This window comes from Crotalus tigris, unplaced genomic scaffold (assembly GCF_016545835.1).
Source record: "Crotalus tigris isolate CLP2741 ecotype Arizona unplaced genomic scaffold, ASM1654583v1 scf7180000017551.9496454, whole genome shotgun sequence".
NCBI classification, from domain to species: domain Eukaryota; kingdom Metazoa; phylum Chordata; class Lepidosauria; order Squamata; family Viperidae; genus Crotalus; species Crotalus tigris.
Window position 1 is genome coordinate 5,101,426 of NW_024096469.1, and position 17,531 is coordinate 5,118,956.

Here is a 17,531-nt window from a genome sequence, read left to right on the forward strand (position 1 = left end):
TTTATTCTTGTGTACCTTTTAGTGTTTCTATTCTAACTTGTCAATCCTGATTGCGGTCAGCTGGTTCTGCATTCCTGTGGTTTAGACTTGATACTTTGTAGCCAGTGTGTGTTAAGTGTTTGTTTATTTAGCCTCAGGCTGCTGCTGAGTCAGACTAGTTTGTATTGGGTTCTTCCTGTATTTGCCAAGGCATTTTCTCTTTGGGTGAGGAAGGGGTGTCCTGCTCTCATCAATGCCCCCATTTTGGGCTATCACTGGTGTTTCAGTGATCAGCCCAACTGGTGGTCAATTTGGCACATCATGAGAGAGATTTTCTTGCTCTATTCTTTGCCTCTGATGGAGTTGTGCAGATCTTTAGGCATCTCAACCCTAAAGGAATTAATTGGCATAGGCAACAAAGGAGGACTGTGATTATAGTAGCGATGAGAATTTTCAAGAAGAGAAGAGCCAAGAAAGGTCCCAGGATGATTGGTTATGTCCAGTATTCTGTGCTAGTTCTTTTAAATGTTTGATATCTTGTTCAATTAGTCCAGATTGGTCGGATAGCAAAGCCCATGGAATTCTTCACAGCCATGATTGTGCCTCAACAGTTAGTAGTCAATAGCTGCTCTATTCTCAAGGGTTGCTTCTCTGACTTGCTTTAATTCCTTTTTTAAGGTACCTAGGGCATGGGAGGTGGTATTTAGGCTTTTAGCTAGGGTACATGCCAGGCTGTTTATGTTCCTTGAATTTCGCGCTGCAAGCCCTGACACTCCCACTAGAGAGACAGCCAATGCAACATAGTCAGCCTTGGTGAGGAGGGGGGGCCTTTGAATCACAGTCAGGAGGCAATGTGTGGAAGCTCCTCTTTTGCCACCTTTGCAAGGAGGCCATTAACTTGGTTAACATGGTTAATTTTGATTCTATGAACCCAGAGGTACATTTCAAATACAAAAATACAATACAAATACTATACAGCAATTTAACAAAGATGAACTTAATTCCCTCCCCCATTTGTTTCAGTTTCAAAAAGTGTCTTTAATGTCCACTCTTCGGTTTCTGGGTTTTTTCTAAGTCTCAGGGGTGGAACCTTTGATGTTGCTTCAGGTATAATGTTGTGGTCTATGACTGCTGGTTTGATGTGGGTACAATGGATCCAGGCATTCCTTTCAGCTACCTTGATTGCTGTCTGGGTGGTTAGCAGAACTTGAAAAGGACCATTCCACTTTGGTTGTAGAGGTGACTTGTGGCTGTATGACTTTATCGAAATCCAGTCTCCTGGTTCAAAAAGATGTAGATTCTCTTCTAATGATAAGGTTTGCATCAGGGCACTTTGCTTCCACAGTTCTTTGAGCCATTGGTGTAGAGCTGTAAGATAGGATGATAAGACTACCTCCCCCTTTTCTAAACAAAGGGACTGGGGGTCTAGGCCTTTAAGTGTGTCAGGTGGACGACCAAAAAATAACTCAAAGGGGGAGATGCCCATGTCTCACCTTGGCCGGGTTCAAAGATGGAACAAGGCTATGGGTAGTACTTGGGGCCAGGGCAGGTGGGTCTCCTGACAGAGTTTACCTAGGAGGGTCTTTAATTCCCTATTCTGTCTCTCTACACCCCCCCACCAAGGAACTGGGGTGTCCCGGTGTGGGTAGGTCTTGTTTAATGCCCAATGCTTGGAGGACATGTGTGATTACCTATGACACAAAGTGTGTGCCTTTGTCCATGTCTAAAATGCTTGGGACTCCAAACCTGGGCACAAGTTCTTTTAATAGGTGTCTTGTTGTCTCTAGAACAGTGGCATGGCGGCATGAGTATGCTTCCACCCAGTGGGTGAGCTGGTCCCTACAGACTAGCACATATTAGTAACCATTGACTCTGGGGAGTTGAATGTAATCCAGTTGGAGTTTTTCAAAGGGGCATTGGACCCATGATGTCCCCCCTGTGTGCATTGCTTTCCTTGAGGAAGCATTGTTTGCTTGGCATATTTGGCATGTCTTGGCTATCCGAGTGGCTTCACTGTAGACCCCTGGGGCATACCACACTCTCCTTATGGCATCTACTATTACTTGTGTCCCACAGTGCCCTTTGGAGTGTAGCTGCTGATAGATTAGTCATAGCAGATGTCTGGGGGCTATGGGCCTCCCGTCTGGGACCCACCAAAATCCTTCTTCATAAACTGCCTCATATTTCTCTTCCCAAGTTTTTATTTCCCCAGGTTCTAACAGATCTTGATATTGTACTGTTGTTCCTAATTGTAATGTAGGGAAGGTAGTGAATGCCTTCAGGGGTTGAGTGGCAGCCCACTTGGCTGTGACATCAGCAAATTGATTTCCTCTTGTGACCCTTGAATCATCCTTCTGGTGTGCTCTACAATGGATGACTGCTAGGGATGAGGGTAATTGGATAGCTTTCAATAGGTCAGTGTGGGCAATTAGTTGGCCATTAGATATTAAGAAACCCCTCTGTTTCCAGAAAGCACCGGTAGCCTTCTGAGATCTATAGGCAGCTGGATCTCTTTCAAACAGATTCCTGACAAACCTAGCAGACAACTTTGTCTCCCAAAAAGTAGAGAAGGGAATTAGGGGATTAGCCATTTTGGATCTAATTCTCACTAACAGAAATGAAATGATAGAAGATGTTGAAGCCACAGGAACCTTGGGAGGTAGTGATCATGCAATATTGGAATTCAACATTATGGAAGCACAAGCAATAGAACATAGTCAAACTAGAGTCTTGGACTTCAAGAGAGCTAATTTCAATAAAAGAGTGCTTGGGAAGGATTCCATGGATGAGAATCCTCCAGGGGAGAACAACTCAAAAAGCTTGGGAAATTCTGAAAAGCGAAATAATAGCCCAGTCTAGCACAATACCAACAAAGAGGAAAAATAACAGCTTCAAAAAAACCCAGCATGGCTGCATAAAGAACTCTCTGATAAATTGAAAGATAAAAAGGACAAGTATAGAAAGTTGAAAGAGGGGCACATAACTAAATCACAATATCAACAAATAGCCCGAGCCTGCAAAGATGAAGTGAGGAAAGCTAAGGCTCATAATGAACTAAGGCTTGCAACCAAAGTCAAAAATAACAAAAAAAGCTTCTTTCAACATGTAAAAAACAAGAAAAAAGTTATGGAAATGATTGGCCCAGTAGTGGGCGAAAGTGGCAAGAAGGTGACAAGCAATAGAGAGAAATCAGAACTATTTAACTCGTTTTTTGCATCTGTCTTTACACAAAGGGAAAAAACAGACCAACCTATCAAAAATAGTGCCATAAAAAACAGTATAGAAACACAAGATAGGCAAGAAAATGGTAAGTGAGCACCTGTCCAGCCTAGACGAGTTCAAATCACCAGGACCAGATGGATTACACCGTAAGGTTCTCAAAGAACTGGCAGATGTGATCTCAGAACCACTGAACTATATTTTTCAAAGATCTTGGAGCACTGGGGAACTGCCAGAGGACTGGAAAAGAGCTGATGTAGTTCCCATCTTCAAAAAAGGAAAAAAAATGGATCCAGGAAATTACAGACCTATCAGCCTGACCTCAATACCTGGGAAGATTCTGGAAAAGATAATCAAACAACAAATCAGCGAACACCTCGAGGTAAACAAGGTCATTACTAAAAGCCAACATGGGTTTGTCAAAAACAGATCATGCCAGACAAACCTTATTGCATTCTTTGACCAAGTGACAAAATTAGTGGATCAGAGGAATGCTGTGGATATAATTTACTTGGACTTCAATAAGGCATTTGATAAAGTAGATCACAACCTACTACTCGAAAAGATAGAAAAAAATGGGTTAGACAGCATCACCACCAGATGGATTCATACCTGGCTGACTGGCTGTACTCAGCGTGTGGTCCTCAATGGAACTGCATCTACATGGAGGGAAGTGTGTAGTGGGGTGCCCCAGGGCTCTGTTGTAGGCCCAGTGCTCTTCAACATCTTCATCAACGATTTGGAGGAGGGGATAGATGGGGAACTCATCAAATTCGCAGATGACACCAAGCTGGCAGAAATAGCCAACACTCCAGAACACAGGCTTAAGATACAGGAGGACCTGAACATTTATTTATTTATTTACAAATATTTATATGCCGCCCAATCCCAAAGGACTCAGGGCGGCGTACAAAATTAAAAACAGTCGTAAAACAATAAAATAATCCAGTCATACCGCGAGTCCGATCATATCCCGGCCCCCCGGGGACACCAGCCCCAGGCCTGCCAGAACAGGAGAGTTTTAACAGCTTTCTTAAAGGCTGGCAGGGTGGGAGTAATTCGCACCTCGGGGGGAAGTTGATTCCACCAGGTCGGAGCCACCACAGAAAAGGCCCTTCCCCGGGGGCCCGCCAGCCGACATTGTCTGGCCGATGGGACCCGAAGTAGGCCCAATCTATGGGACCTCGCCGGTCTCTGGGAGCTGTGCGGCAGAATGCGGTCCTGTAGGTAACCTGGCCCTATGCCATGAAGGGCTTTAAAGGTGATAACCAACACCTTGAATTGCATCTGGAGACCCACAGGAAGCCAGTGCAGCTCGCGGAGGATAGGTGACACGTGGGCGTACCTTGGCGCGCCCACAATCGCTCTCGCGGCTGCGTTCTGAACCAACTGCAGCCTCCGAACGCCCTTCAAGGGTAGCCCCATGTAGAGCGCGTTACAGTAATCCAGTCTTGAGGTGACAAGGGCATGAGTGACTGTGAGTAAAGCCTCCCGGTCCAAATAAGGCCGCAACTGGTGCACTAGGCGAACCTGTGCAAAGGTCCCCCTGGCCACAGCCGATAGATGTTGTTCCAAATTTAGCTGTGAGTCCAGGAGGACACCCAAGTTGCGTGCCTGCACTGAGGGAGGTAAATTTGCCCCCCCCCAGGACTAAAGATGGACCGTCCAGTTGGCCTTTGGGAGGCAAGACCCAGAGCCACTCGGTCTTGTCAGGGTTGAGTCTAAGCCTGTTCACCCCCATCCAGACCCTCACATCTTCCAGGCACCGGCACATCACGTCGACTGCTTCACTGAAAGGACACGGGGTGGAGATATACAATTGGGTATCATCCGCGTACTGATGATACCTCACCCCGTGTCGCCGAATGATCTCACCCAGCGGTTTCATGTAGATGTTAAAAAGGAGGGGGGACAGGACCGAGCCCTGAGGCACCCCATAATCGAGGCGCCTAGGGGTCGATCTCTGTCCGCCCACCAACACCGACTGCGACCTGTCAGAGAGGTAGGAGGAGAACCACCGCAATACGGTGCCGCCCACCCCCACCTCTCCAAGACGACGCAGAAGGATACCATGGTCGATGGTATCGAAAGCCGCTGAGAGGTCAAGAAGCACCAGGATAGAGGAATAACCCCTATCCCGGGCTCGCCAGAGGTCATCGGTCAGTGCGACCAAAGCAGTCTCAGTGCTGTAGCCGGGCCTGAAACCAGATTGAAAAGGGTCCAGATAATTGAACAGACTTGAACACTGGGCATTATCTAACAAAATGAAGTTCAATGATGAAAAAAGTAAGGTTCTACCTTTAGGCAAAAAAAACCCAAATGTACAGATATAGTATAGGGGGTACCTTGCTCAATAGTAGTAACTGTGAGAGGGATCTCGGAGTCCTAGTGGACAATCCCTTAACTATGAGCCAGCAGTGTGCTGCAGCTGCCAAAAAAGCCAACTCTGTGCTGGGTTGCATTAACAGAGGGATATAATCAATATCACGTGAAGTGTTAATACCACTTTATAATGCCTTGGTAAGGCCATACTTGAAATACTGCATCCAGTTTTGGTCACCGCGATGTAAAAAAGATGTTGAGACTCTAGAAAGAGTACAGAGAAGAGCAACAAAGATGATTAGGGGACTGGAGGCTAAAACATATGAGGAACGGTTGCTGGAATTGGGTATGTCTAGTTTAACGAAGAGAAGGACAAGGGGGGACATGATAGCAGTATTCCAATATCTCAGGGGCTGCCACAAAGAAGAGGGAATTAAGCTATTTTCCAAAGCACCTGAAGGCAGGACAAGAAGCAACGGGTGGAAACTAATCAAGGAGAGAAGCAACCTAGAACTAAGGAGAAACTTCCTGACAGTTAGAACAATTAACCAGCGGAACAACCTGCCTCCAGAAGCGATGAACGCTCCAACACTGGAAGTTTTTAAGAAAAGACTGGACAGCCATTTGTCTGAAATGGTGTAGGGTTTCCTGCCTGAGCAGGGGGTTGGACTTGATGACCTCCAAGGTCCCTTCCAACTTTATTATTATTATTGTTATTGTTATTATTTGAACATACCATGGTAAAATGTGCATGTTTGAATGGGATGTCTAAGTGGAGCCCTTCTGTAGTGCATTTAATGATTGCCCCCACTTTACAAAGCCTGTCCACGAGGGACAGGGGAGATTGGGGACAAATGGTGAATGGGTGTTTTAGGGGAAAAGGGCCAATTTCCACTTTTAGGTTGTTTGTGAATTCGACCGGGATAATTTTCCCTCCCACCCCCACTATGTTATCCTTGGCCCCAGGCACTATTGAATCTTTAAAGGGTGCCTTAGTGATAAGAGAGGAGGTGGTTCCAGTGTCAGTGAGACATTCATATGCCTTTCCCCCTATAGTTACTGTCAAAAGGGGCTCTCCATAGGGCCATCCTTTAGGGAATAGCCAGCCCGTAAAATGTGGCCTTGAGTTCATCATAATCACTTTCTAGTCAGGATGTCCTGTTGCTCCCATTGGGGTTGGTGTCAATCCCTATCTCCGTTCTGATGGCGTGTGGTTTCCTTAGGGAAGGGGGGTTTTGGTTGGTTATGACGATTCCGGTTTTCCCTGTTTTGACCTCCCCAGCAATTTTTGCTAAAATGTCCCTCCCTCCCACAACAGAGGCAATGCCTACAGAATGTTTCCCTTTTAAATTCACACTGCCAGCATTTTGTCCTTCCCTGGGGGGGGGGGTTTCCGTGTTGCCTTTGTCTGCTATCCTTGTTTAACATTGCAAAGGCTTGTAAGACTTCCCTTCTTTCTGCTCTACTCCTCTTTTCCTTCTCCCTCTCTCTTTCTGCTTCCTTCCTTTCTTTTTCTTCTTCTGCTAATTTTTCCCTCTGGTCAAATACAAAGTTTGCGATTCTGCGCAACTCTGAGATGTCTGATGTCAACCAGTTAGAGACTATCTTATGAAAGTGCCCCCGGATACCACTTGCCGATTGATTAACAAAGGCAGCAGCAAGAATTTTCTGGTCCTTTTGGCAGCCTAGATCTAAATGAGCAAATGTGACTCCGGCTTCTAAGAGACAGACCCAGAAAGCATCTGGGGTTTTCTTGTCCCTCTGTGTTGTTTTTTGGAATTCAGACCAGTTCAGGGGCCTTTTCCCTATCTCCTGGAGGGCTTCCATTAAATTATTTTTAGCCCTCGTATATTTGTCCCAGTGTTTTTGATTGTTGTAGTCCCAGTCTGGGCGGTTAAGGGGCCAGGCAACTGTAGCAGGGGCTACTTGCCCAGGGGTAATTATTATAGTTCGCCTGGCTATCTCTTTAGTTTTTTCAAAAAGCTTCATTAGCTCGTCTTTCATTAAAAACACATGTAATAGCTGGGTCATGTTTGCCCAAGACAGATTGTGGGTTTCCACAATTGATTTTATAGTTGTTATGACTGATTGAGGGTGTTCTTGGAACATAGGAGTGTCCTTTTTCTAAACAACCAAGTCAGATGGGGAGAAGGGGGTGTGGGTTAAAATATGATCAGCCTGGCCCTCAATCACCCAGGTACAGGCCTGTTCAGTGGGGGGGGCATGATTTTTGGTTCGGGGTCGTCTAAGGGAGGCTAAGGTTTGAACTCAATTTGAGCCTGGCTTTTTAATCTGGGTAGTTCAGCCCAGCAATACCAGTAGGGTAGCTGGGCTGGTTCTATTCTGGATCTAAGTGCTTTCAATGTTTTGAATTCTGGCCAAATCTGTTTTCCGCACTCATCTTTAAGCAAAGCCTATTTTTTTTACATAATTCCTTTAACTGTTTCTTTTTCCTACTTGCCTGGATGGGTAGCTAATTCCCATCCCAAGCTTCAAGAAAGCTTTTCACTGGAGAGCCTATCTCGACCCTTGAACTAGAACTTCCCATGATTCCCTTATTCCTGATACAGGGGTTCACTTTGGTTCTATCGGGTCTGGCGCACTGAAGCCTCCTAGTGAGACCTCCGCCTATCACCACAGTTTTGGGTCAAAATGGGACCCACGGAGGACTCTGGATCCCTCACAGAGTATGTGACGCTCCTTTAGGGATCTACCACCATGATTTCAGACCAAAATGTGGTCTGTTGAGGATTCTTCTGCTCCCTGCAGAAGGTACAGGATGCTTTCTTACCGGCTTTACCTTCACTTTTCACCACCACTGTTTGTGGACTTCAAATGTCTGGGAGGACCTCTGCTTGTTTCCAGAAGTAAGGGATGCTCCTAGCCTGGGGCTTAATTTCCTAACTTGAGGCTTTTGCTTATAAATTACTGGCGGAAGGGGTCCTGGTCTACCAATGTAAAAAAAAATTCTGAAAGGGGTTCAGTCTACCAATACAAAATATTTTTGCCCACTCGGCTCTCCCTTTCTCAGAAGGTCTCACACTCTGATGTCCTCCCCTTGCTTTCCTGGGCGCTGCCAGTCATGGTTCCAGGGGAGCTAGCAGCAGGCCAGGATGCAGCTGGAGGGCAAATGGAGGGAGTGAGATTCAGCTGATTTTCAGAGGAGGGTGCCCCACACATACACCCATACACTCTTCCTTTCGTTCTTCGGACCCTTTGAATCTAGGAATTTAAATTTGACAACACTTACCCTCTTTCCAGGTAGCTGTTTGAGCGCAAGACTCAAAAACTCCCTTTAATATCCATTGCTGATCTGGCAGGGTCCGTGGAGACTTCCCCATGGAACAAAGTGTCCGCTGCCGGCTGGGTGATGGCTCTTCCGGGCCCGGTCCGGTGGCTGGGTGAGCTGGAAGTCCCTTTGTGGTCACCAGGTAATTGTTGGGAGGAATTCCCCCGTTCAGGCTCTTCTAGCCGAGATTCTCACAAGCGGGGCAGAGGAGAACAAATAGAAACGTGAAGCCAGCTACTGGAAAGAGAGGTTTAATCACAGAGATTAAAGTTGAGTGACAATTCAGCATGAATCCCCGGCTAGCTAGACAGAATGGTCCTCAAAGGTGAGTTCTTATACCCTTTCATGGTTTCCAAAATTGTCATTTCTGATTTGTGAGTTTAAAATTTGTCTTTTCTGATTTGTTGGTCAGTGTTTATTGTTGGGTTAATTTCTTTATCAATTCTGTCTAAAAAAAAGTGTTAATCTTTGCTCCAGGAGGGATCTGGTGTGATTATTTTATTCTTGTGTACCTTTTAGTGTTTCTATTCTAACTTGTCAATCCTGATTGCGGTCAGCTGGTTCTGCATTCCTGTGGTTTAGACTTGATACTTTGTAGCCAGTGTGTGTTAAGTGTTTGTTTATTTAGCCTCAGGCTGCTGCTGAGTCAGACTAGTTTGTATTGGGTTCTTCCTGTATTTGCCAACGCATTTTCTCTTTGGGTGAGGAAGGGGTGTCCTGCTCTCATCAGCATGCAACTATAGGTTCAGCTCTTCAGCAATGGTTCACAACAGAGCATTTTTTTTTTAAAAAGTGATAAATATAGTCACCTTTTTACCAATAAACATTAAAATAGGAACTATCAATGTTGGCAAATATAAATGGTGTAGCAGTTCAGCAACTTATAAGAAAATTAGAAAAGCAAAAAGGGCACCAACATATGACAAGATGGAGCTGGGTTGCTAGAAAAGGATTATTTCCACCAGAACTTCAGAAGAGATTGACAGAAATGCTGTAACTTCACGCACACAGCCTGAAAGGAAGGATACAAACTGAAAGGATGGATGCAGACAACCATTTCTATACTTGTTACAGAGAAATAAAGACACCTAGCACCCCACCAAAAACAACTTATTGCAAAATTCTCGCAAAATGTAAATTCTAGCAAAATGTTTTTACTGATTGCTACAGAAATAAAGAACTCTTAAAACAGGCTTTCCCTCTGCTATAATTCATCTGCGCTTCTCAGTTTCCTGGCAATTCTAGCTGTTTATCAGAGACTGAAGAGATGGTCCCTCTCAGTGGTTCTCCAGCCTCTGCACAGCATTGTCTGCTTCTTTTCCAATTTCCCCTTTGTTTTACTGTAAAAGCCTCCAAGGTTTTGATATTAATTATTAAATTGTGTGTTTGTGTGTATGTCTGGACTATGTATGCCTCCATGACAGGGAGTATCTTTCCCTGATGTTCAAAAAGATACAGCTTCTGTGTACATTGAGGTATTGGGCCTGTCTATGGGCAAGAAGAGTAAGCTCACAACAGCCATTAAGCAGCATCATGAGAAATATTTTGTGGCCCAAATAATATTAAAACACAGTGTGCTTGCAAGTGGCTTGGAAGCAGAGGTACAATCAGATCTTTGAGAACAATGGAGTAATTTGTGGTTCTCAAAATAGTACAAAGTTGTTCAGTATTTTAAATGGTTTAAGTACTGTGAAGAAACCCATACAGGTAATAAAAATACAACAAGTGGATTGTATTGTAGTTTCTATTTAATTATGTGGAAAATTTACAGAGAAGCAAATACGTACCTGAGTGGTTAGTGGAATATTTATTTGTAATGAATTGTCAGCAAAATCATGTTGCTTTAATTAGGAAGAGTTAAGTGTAGTATCCCACACCCATTCAAGAATACATAGTGGGGAAAAGTCCAGAATTCTCCATGCTAGCTGTCTTTTATCCATCCCTTCTCGTCTCTCTTAAATGCTACTTTGATCTCCAGAATATATTCTATTTGTGATTTAAACACCCTATTCAGGCCTCTCATGTTTTTCATGTAATTCCTGTAGAAAGTTATATACAAATATAAGCAAGGGGAAATCTTATACAATCCTTTCCCAACTTCCTGATATTTATACTACAGTTCCCAGTCAGTGTAACTATTGACCTGCTAGCTGAAGATGATAAGAGTTATCATCCAATACCTCACACTGTGAATATTAAACTGTCCATATATTTTATTTGGGGCTTGCCTGTTTTAGTGGTTGTGTGTAGGTATTTTATATGCTGTTAAATGTATATTCTCTAATCAATTTTCCTATAGAGGTTAGGATTATTTAAAGGCTGACTTTTTTTTTTTTTTTAAATCTGGATCATAATCTATTGACTTGGGTGACTGGCCTCTGCTTTTACTCTGGATGCTTTTCCCAGACTTGTTTATCTTTCTGGGAAGATAACTGTTCTCACGGTCTGTCTGTAAGCTTAATAGGACTCTCAATTAAAATGTCCTCTGGAAATATTTTCTGGTAGATTTTGAGTGAAGGTTGCTAGATGTATAAAAGAGATCCAGCAAGAGTTCTGTATCATATTGTGAGATGTGAATAAAGCGAAGTTGAAAAACAGGAAAGGGAAGAATGCAAGGAAGAATTTTCTTTCATCTATAGATCAGCAGCCAAGATCCTGTAGCAATACTGGATTCATGAAAGATAGGGGGAGACAAAGGCAAAAATGTATATTCCGCTTTAAGGTCTGCTTGAAAAGTAGCAACCAATGTGTTGTGATGCAGCTTAAAATTGTAGATTTGGAAGGCCCTTTCAAAATATTGCATTGGACTGGCCCTGCCTAAGTGTTCTCCTTTCAAAAATGTAAGGCTATCCATTTATTCCTTTTTCATCTTTCATAGAGTTTAGTTTGCTGAAATTAAAATACTGAAAAGGTGGTTCCTATCATTTGACAAGGGTGAGAGAAGAGATAGCATGTTGGATTCAAAATGTGATGCGGGTCCCCCCCCCTCATAGAACTGAATTCTACACCTCAGTTGGCAAAATATTTTGGATAATGAGATGTGTTTGAATATTAGTAGCTCAGGTTGGTAGTTGGGCTGTCGGTTTGATCTCCAAGCTTGGCGATTTGGCTGCAAATGTTTGTCTCCATTCTGGGGGGGGGGGAGGGAGGACATCTTCAGTGCACTTTGCATTGTGCTTGTCGATCAGAGCACTGGCCTTTAACATTTTTTTTTATTGAAAAGTTTTATAAAATTTACAGTATACCCTAAACCCCCCCTCTCCCTCCCCCACTTCCCAGAGCTGAGTACAGGGTTACAAATATAATAATCAAACTCTAACTAACATAAGGTGACCAACTTTTTTATAACAAAAAGGAGGACACGAATAAATTGAAGAAAAAAATATCATAAATAAAAGAAACATTGTATTTATTGCAACAATAATACAGAATACACTATAATATGATAAATGCATAATAAAAACATTTATAACAATAACATTTTATATTGTAATTATGCTTACATGCCTATTAATTATTATTTAAATGAGTACTTCTCCATTGAATGAATATTTTTTGTCAATATATCATCTTCTAACAATATATTGGAAATATCTGAACAAGAAATATCCTTCATATTGAATTTTACGGCAAGTGCTGCAGCTAGAGTATCAACATTCAATCTCGATTTCTCACTTGTCCAAAAATCTACATGGCTAGACTGTGCGGGGGTGGGCGGCGGAGGCAGGTGTTGTGAGCCAGGCGCTCCAGGATGGCCACCTAGGTGCGCAGGGTGAAGTGGTGGCAGCACAGGTCAGCACTGTGTAGACTACCAGCTGGCGCGGCCCATGGAAGGTCAACTGCCTGCCGCACCCCTGCCCTCAGCTGCCCCACCAGCACCGCTGCCTTGCCGTGGAGAGCCAGCCCCGTGGCTCGCAAAGCACCAGCTGAGCCAGCTCCAGCCCTGCAGCCTCCCCTCAGCTGCCCCCCAGCATCACCGCTCACCCTGCGCATCCCCGTAGAGCCGGCCCCGCACCTTGCAAAGGCAAAGCACCAGCCATGCCGGCTCCGGCCCTGCAGCCGCCCCCCCAGCCATCCCCCAGCACCACCGCCCACCCTGCGCATCCCTGTAGAGCTGGCCCCACGGCTTGCAAAAGCAAAGCACCAGCTGAGCCAGCTCCGGCCCTTCAGCCGCCCACCCCCAGCACCACCGCCCACCCTGCGCATCCCCGTAGAGCTGGCCCTGCAGTTTGCAAAGGCAAAGCACCAGATGCGCCACCTCTGGCCCTGCAGCCGCCCCCCAGCTACCCCCCAGCACCACCACCCACCCTGCGTATCCCCGTAGAGCCGGCCCCGCGGCTCGCAAAGCACCAGCCATGCCAGCTCCGGCCCTGCAGCCACCCTCCCAGCCACCCCCCAGCACCACCGCCTACCCTGTGCATCCCTGTGTAGAACCGAACAGGGAAGATCAAGAGAAACTTACCGCTCCAGTCTCCTCCAGCTATCTGCGGAACTAAGTAGGAGATGGTGTAGTTGGGTAGCAATGAGGGGTACAAAGTTCCTGCAACTTGCACGTGCAAAGTTTGCCGCCCAGGTGTTTTGGCACGCTCAGCAGCAATTCCTATTGGCTTTCGAAAGCCAATAGGGGGAGTAGAACAGCTCAGGCAAAAGTTGAAAAAAAACCATCAAAAAAGGTCCCAGAACGCCTTCTGAGTGTTCTATGAGGAAAAAAAAGCCCTGCAGATAAGTCTTCAAATATAGAAAAAGAGGACATTTAGGAGGACATTTTCGAGGGAGGACAGAACTCACAAAAGGAGGACTGTCCTCCCAAAAGGAGGACGGTATATGGAAAAGGAGGACATTTAGGAGGACACTTTTTGAGGGAGAACAGAACTCAAAAAAGGAGGACTGTCCTCCCAAAAGGAGGACGGTTGGTCACCTTAACTAACATTAAATTAAAAGACGCTTGCTCCTGGGGAGGAAAGCTATGGCAAATCTAGACAGCATACTAAAAAGCAGAGACATCACCCTGCCAACAAAAGTGCGTATAGTCCAGGCCATGGCTTTCCCAGTTGCATGTATGGCTGTGAAATTTGGACCATAAGAAAGGCTGAGCGCCAAAGAATTGAGGCCTTTGAACTATGGTGCTGGAGAAGACTCCTGCGAGTCCCTTGGACTGCAAGGCGTTCAAACCGGTCAGTCCTAGAAGAGATCAACCCCGACTGCTCTTTAGAAGGCCAGATCCTGAAGTTGAAACTCAAATACTTTGGCCACCTAATGAGAAGGAAGGACTCACTGGAGAAGGGCCTAATGCTGGGAAAGATTGAGGGCAATAGAAGAAGGGACGACAGAGAATGAGATGGCTGGATGGAGTCACTGAAGCAGTAGGTGTGAACTTAAATGGACTCCAGAAGATGGTAGAGGACAGGAAGACCTGGAGGAACGTTGTCCATGGGATCGCGATGGGTCAGACACGACTTCGCAATTAACAACAACAACAACAACTAACATTAACCAACTATATAAATAACCAAGTCCATAATGTGCTTTAACTCCCCTTTAACATAAGTATAAACAAATTAAAAATAAACATAATAATATAAACAAGTCAATATTATTAAACAATACAATATCCAAATTGTTAAACAATACTAATACTAAAAATAATAATAAAACTAATAAAAATTCAACTATAATAAACTATTAATAGTAATAATACTCTAAAATTTACCAGTACTCATAAACTAAATGGAACTTTTTAGTCCCCGCCTTTAACATTTTTGATGTTAGTGAGATATTCCACTTTCTGCCAGAAGATGGTGATGTTGATACAAACTAAACAATGATAGCTGGCTAAGGTTAATTTTCATTTGGAAATGATTGGATAACTAAATAAGAAGCATTCAAAGAAACACAAATCATGCCAGACCCTGTCAACCTGTTGGCCTGCCTGCTCAGTATGCTGTCTCAGACACTCCTATATGTATGAATGAAAAAGGCAGGTGAGAGTCCAGGGAGTTATTCCCAACTCTTACAAAAGTTAGGGGTTATTTGAGAATGAAGGTACTTCCTTTTGAAGCTAAAGTGGATAGCTTGTGGTGGGGAACTCAGGAGCACGGTTTACTGTAGATCTACATTTAGATTGGTTATTTGCACATCATTAAATTGTGGACAATGCACTGCCTTAACATTCAAAACCAGCACCAAATCAGGCAAAATCTCTTTGGATCTAGTGTGGATGGGTGTTGATGACCTCTGATTTTGACACTCCCCACTTTAGTAATTTTGTGTATCAGTACCTTCAATACTGAGTATTCCTGATCAAGGTTTATTATCATGGGAAGAGAACATTGGTCCAGGACTGCCTCAATTCTTCCTCTTAATTTACTATAGCTTGATGCTTAGCAGTCATGTTCTCTACACATTTTCCGTCTATGGAGAAATCTAATGATACAGCTATTTACAAGTCAAGAAAATGCACAATATGCCATCAGAATTGCACCTAGGATATGTCAGATTTGTTGGCTTTTGATGTCACCTTTCTTTACCAATTATAGGAAATTCTTGTTCTTTATTGTCCCATTATTTCCTCCACTATCAGGTATCGTTGCCAAGATTTATGCCAAGAGATTCTATTATACTCACCTGTGTCTTCCAGTAGCCATGGATTTCCTTCAGTGGACAGCTACTGTTGTTGGCTACTTTTCTGTGGTAATCTTCCATCTCAAAACTGAGGTCAAATGCTTCATCCCAGGTAATTCAGTTTCTGGTTAATTACTCTATTTTCGGTACAGTTATTAGAAGCCTCCCAAATTCTCCAACATTTATTCCTACAAGTCCAAATGTAAAGCTTGCTGTCACTTGGCTACTGATCTTTTATCTTGTTCAGTCCATCTTGTTCCCCACAGGTTTTCTGGCTGCTATTTCTATGCTTTTTAGTTTATTGGATCTTCAGTTTTCTTGCACACAATAATTTGAAAGTTTATAGTAGGTATAAAATGTTGCCAATGCTGCATAGCAGTTTCATAGACTATTTGAGTAGTATTGCCTCAGTTTTTGACTAAAATCTATGAACTGATGACTTCCTGCATCTTTTTACCTCATGAAGACAGCAATGCTGGTGGAAATCACATCAAGACATTCAATTGCCCTTTACAAGTTGACACTTTCTTCCTGGGAGTCTACCGCGCTTGAAAATTGCCTGCAGCATGATATTTACAAAAAGTAAGCTATTTCACAAGTCTGCAGAATTCAAGTCTCTTCCTCAGGTCTCAGCGATGTGCTTCCTTTCTTTCCTCATAACAGGAGGAAAGTGGGAAAAAGCTGTTCCTATAATGGTCCATCTTCCGTGCTTTGAAAGCAAGGCCAACAAGCTTGCTGCTCTCACATGATGAGAGAGGGGACAGAAGTTTCTGCTCCTGCTACGGGAGGAATGAGGAGCAGGGAACACAATCTGTCCCTTCTCTGCTGTCTTCCTCTCCCCTCAGTTCTCTCCCACAGTACAAGATCCCTCACCACCTTCTAGCATGGTGATCTCCGCCTTTAACAACTATTCATAAGAGCCACTTGATGTAAAACTAAGTGAGAATCCCCACTCCTCTCTCAAAATTTCTCTTGGCTGATGAATAGACTCTGCTTTTGCAAGGTATAGTGGAAAATGTTATTAACAGGGTTAGATATAGCAGTTAAAATTTGTAGGAGGATCAGTATATCAGGGGCTTCTTTGCTAAGATGTCTAGGCTTTACGTGCTATATTTAAAAATGTAAGACTAAGCTGGCAGTGATGATCGGGAAATATCTGAAGCTACTTGATAGTACCTGGAATTGGTTATTCTTGGCAATGTGGCTCATTGGTCTGACTCAGTTCTGGTGACACACTTGGCCAAAGTCCACATTAAAAAAAAAAATCTTAAACTCATCTTCATATTAAGTGGTTGTGATTCAGTTTTTTAAAAAGCTGTAATAGATGTCATATCCTTGGATGTATGCCCTACAATGAAGGATCTGGCAATTTCAGTAGGGACAGATAGGATCTACAATGGTTTAAACTGTGTTGCTTGTAACAGAGGCAGATTTAGGTTTAACCTATTTGGGTCAACCCAGGAACTGAATCTTCATTGTGTGAGCAAATGTCATGGTAACCCTTCCTCCTTTTTCCGTTTTGTTCTGTTTTGTGTGTTCCTACACATATTGTAAGGAATCAATTTGTAATGATGAGATCATTACAGAAGCAATTTTTGCCTGCACATTTCTAGGGCCAACAAACAAGCTGTATGACCTAAGGGAGGGGAGAAAAGGCAAAAAGCAAAAATAAAACCAGGTTTGTATTCACTGAAAGGCAAATGCATTGTAATGAAAGTGAATTCCGTAGTGCTAAAACTATTGGATAGCGAGATGGGCAGCATATAAATTAAATTAATTAATAAATACTAAAATAATCTATCTATATTGGAGATATTCTAAAACTTGTTTTCCTTTCTATAGAAGACAATTAACTATCTTTAACAGTTAAAATATGGAGGGAAAACATTAACTCTGTGGGATTAGAAGCAGTTTAGTGTGTTCATCAGCACTTTTAACCAATGGAATGAGCTAAATACGTATCTGCATCACTTTCTTTTTAGACTGCTTTAATGATCTTTAAAAAGAATCAGGACCATATTAACTTATTAAACAGAATTTATCCTGACTCCATCATCAATTACTCAGAGATCAGAGGATGCACATAAAAGGAATGATACTA

General features: G+C 43.5%; 1 protein-coding gene across 7 annotated transcripts in view; it reads left to right on the forward strand.

The window, feature by feature from the left end:
- MCRIP1 (MAPK regulated corepressor interacting protein 1) overlaps nt 1-17,531 on the forward strand; it is a 42,310-nt gene that overhangs the window by 15,815 nt on the left and 8,964 nt on the right. For 2 of the 7 annotated variants that reach the window (XR_005556877.1, XR_005556878.1), the window contains 2 exons: nt 15,390-15,542; nt 15,897-16,695. Coding sequence is in view for 5 of the 7 variants with exons in the window: in XM_039344839.1 (XP_039200773.1) it covers nt 8,255-8,387; nt 15,390-15,542; nt 15,897-15,982 (372 nt within the window). In the remaining 2 variants the exon portion in view is untranslated. Of the gene's footprint in view, nt 1-8,218; nt 8,388-9,008; nt 9,135-15,389; nt 15,543-15,896; nt 16,696-17,531 lie in introns of those variants that run through there. The other 5 variants (XM_039344830.1, XM_039344822.1, XM_039344839.1 and 2 more) reach the window with 4 other exon arrangements.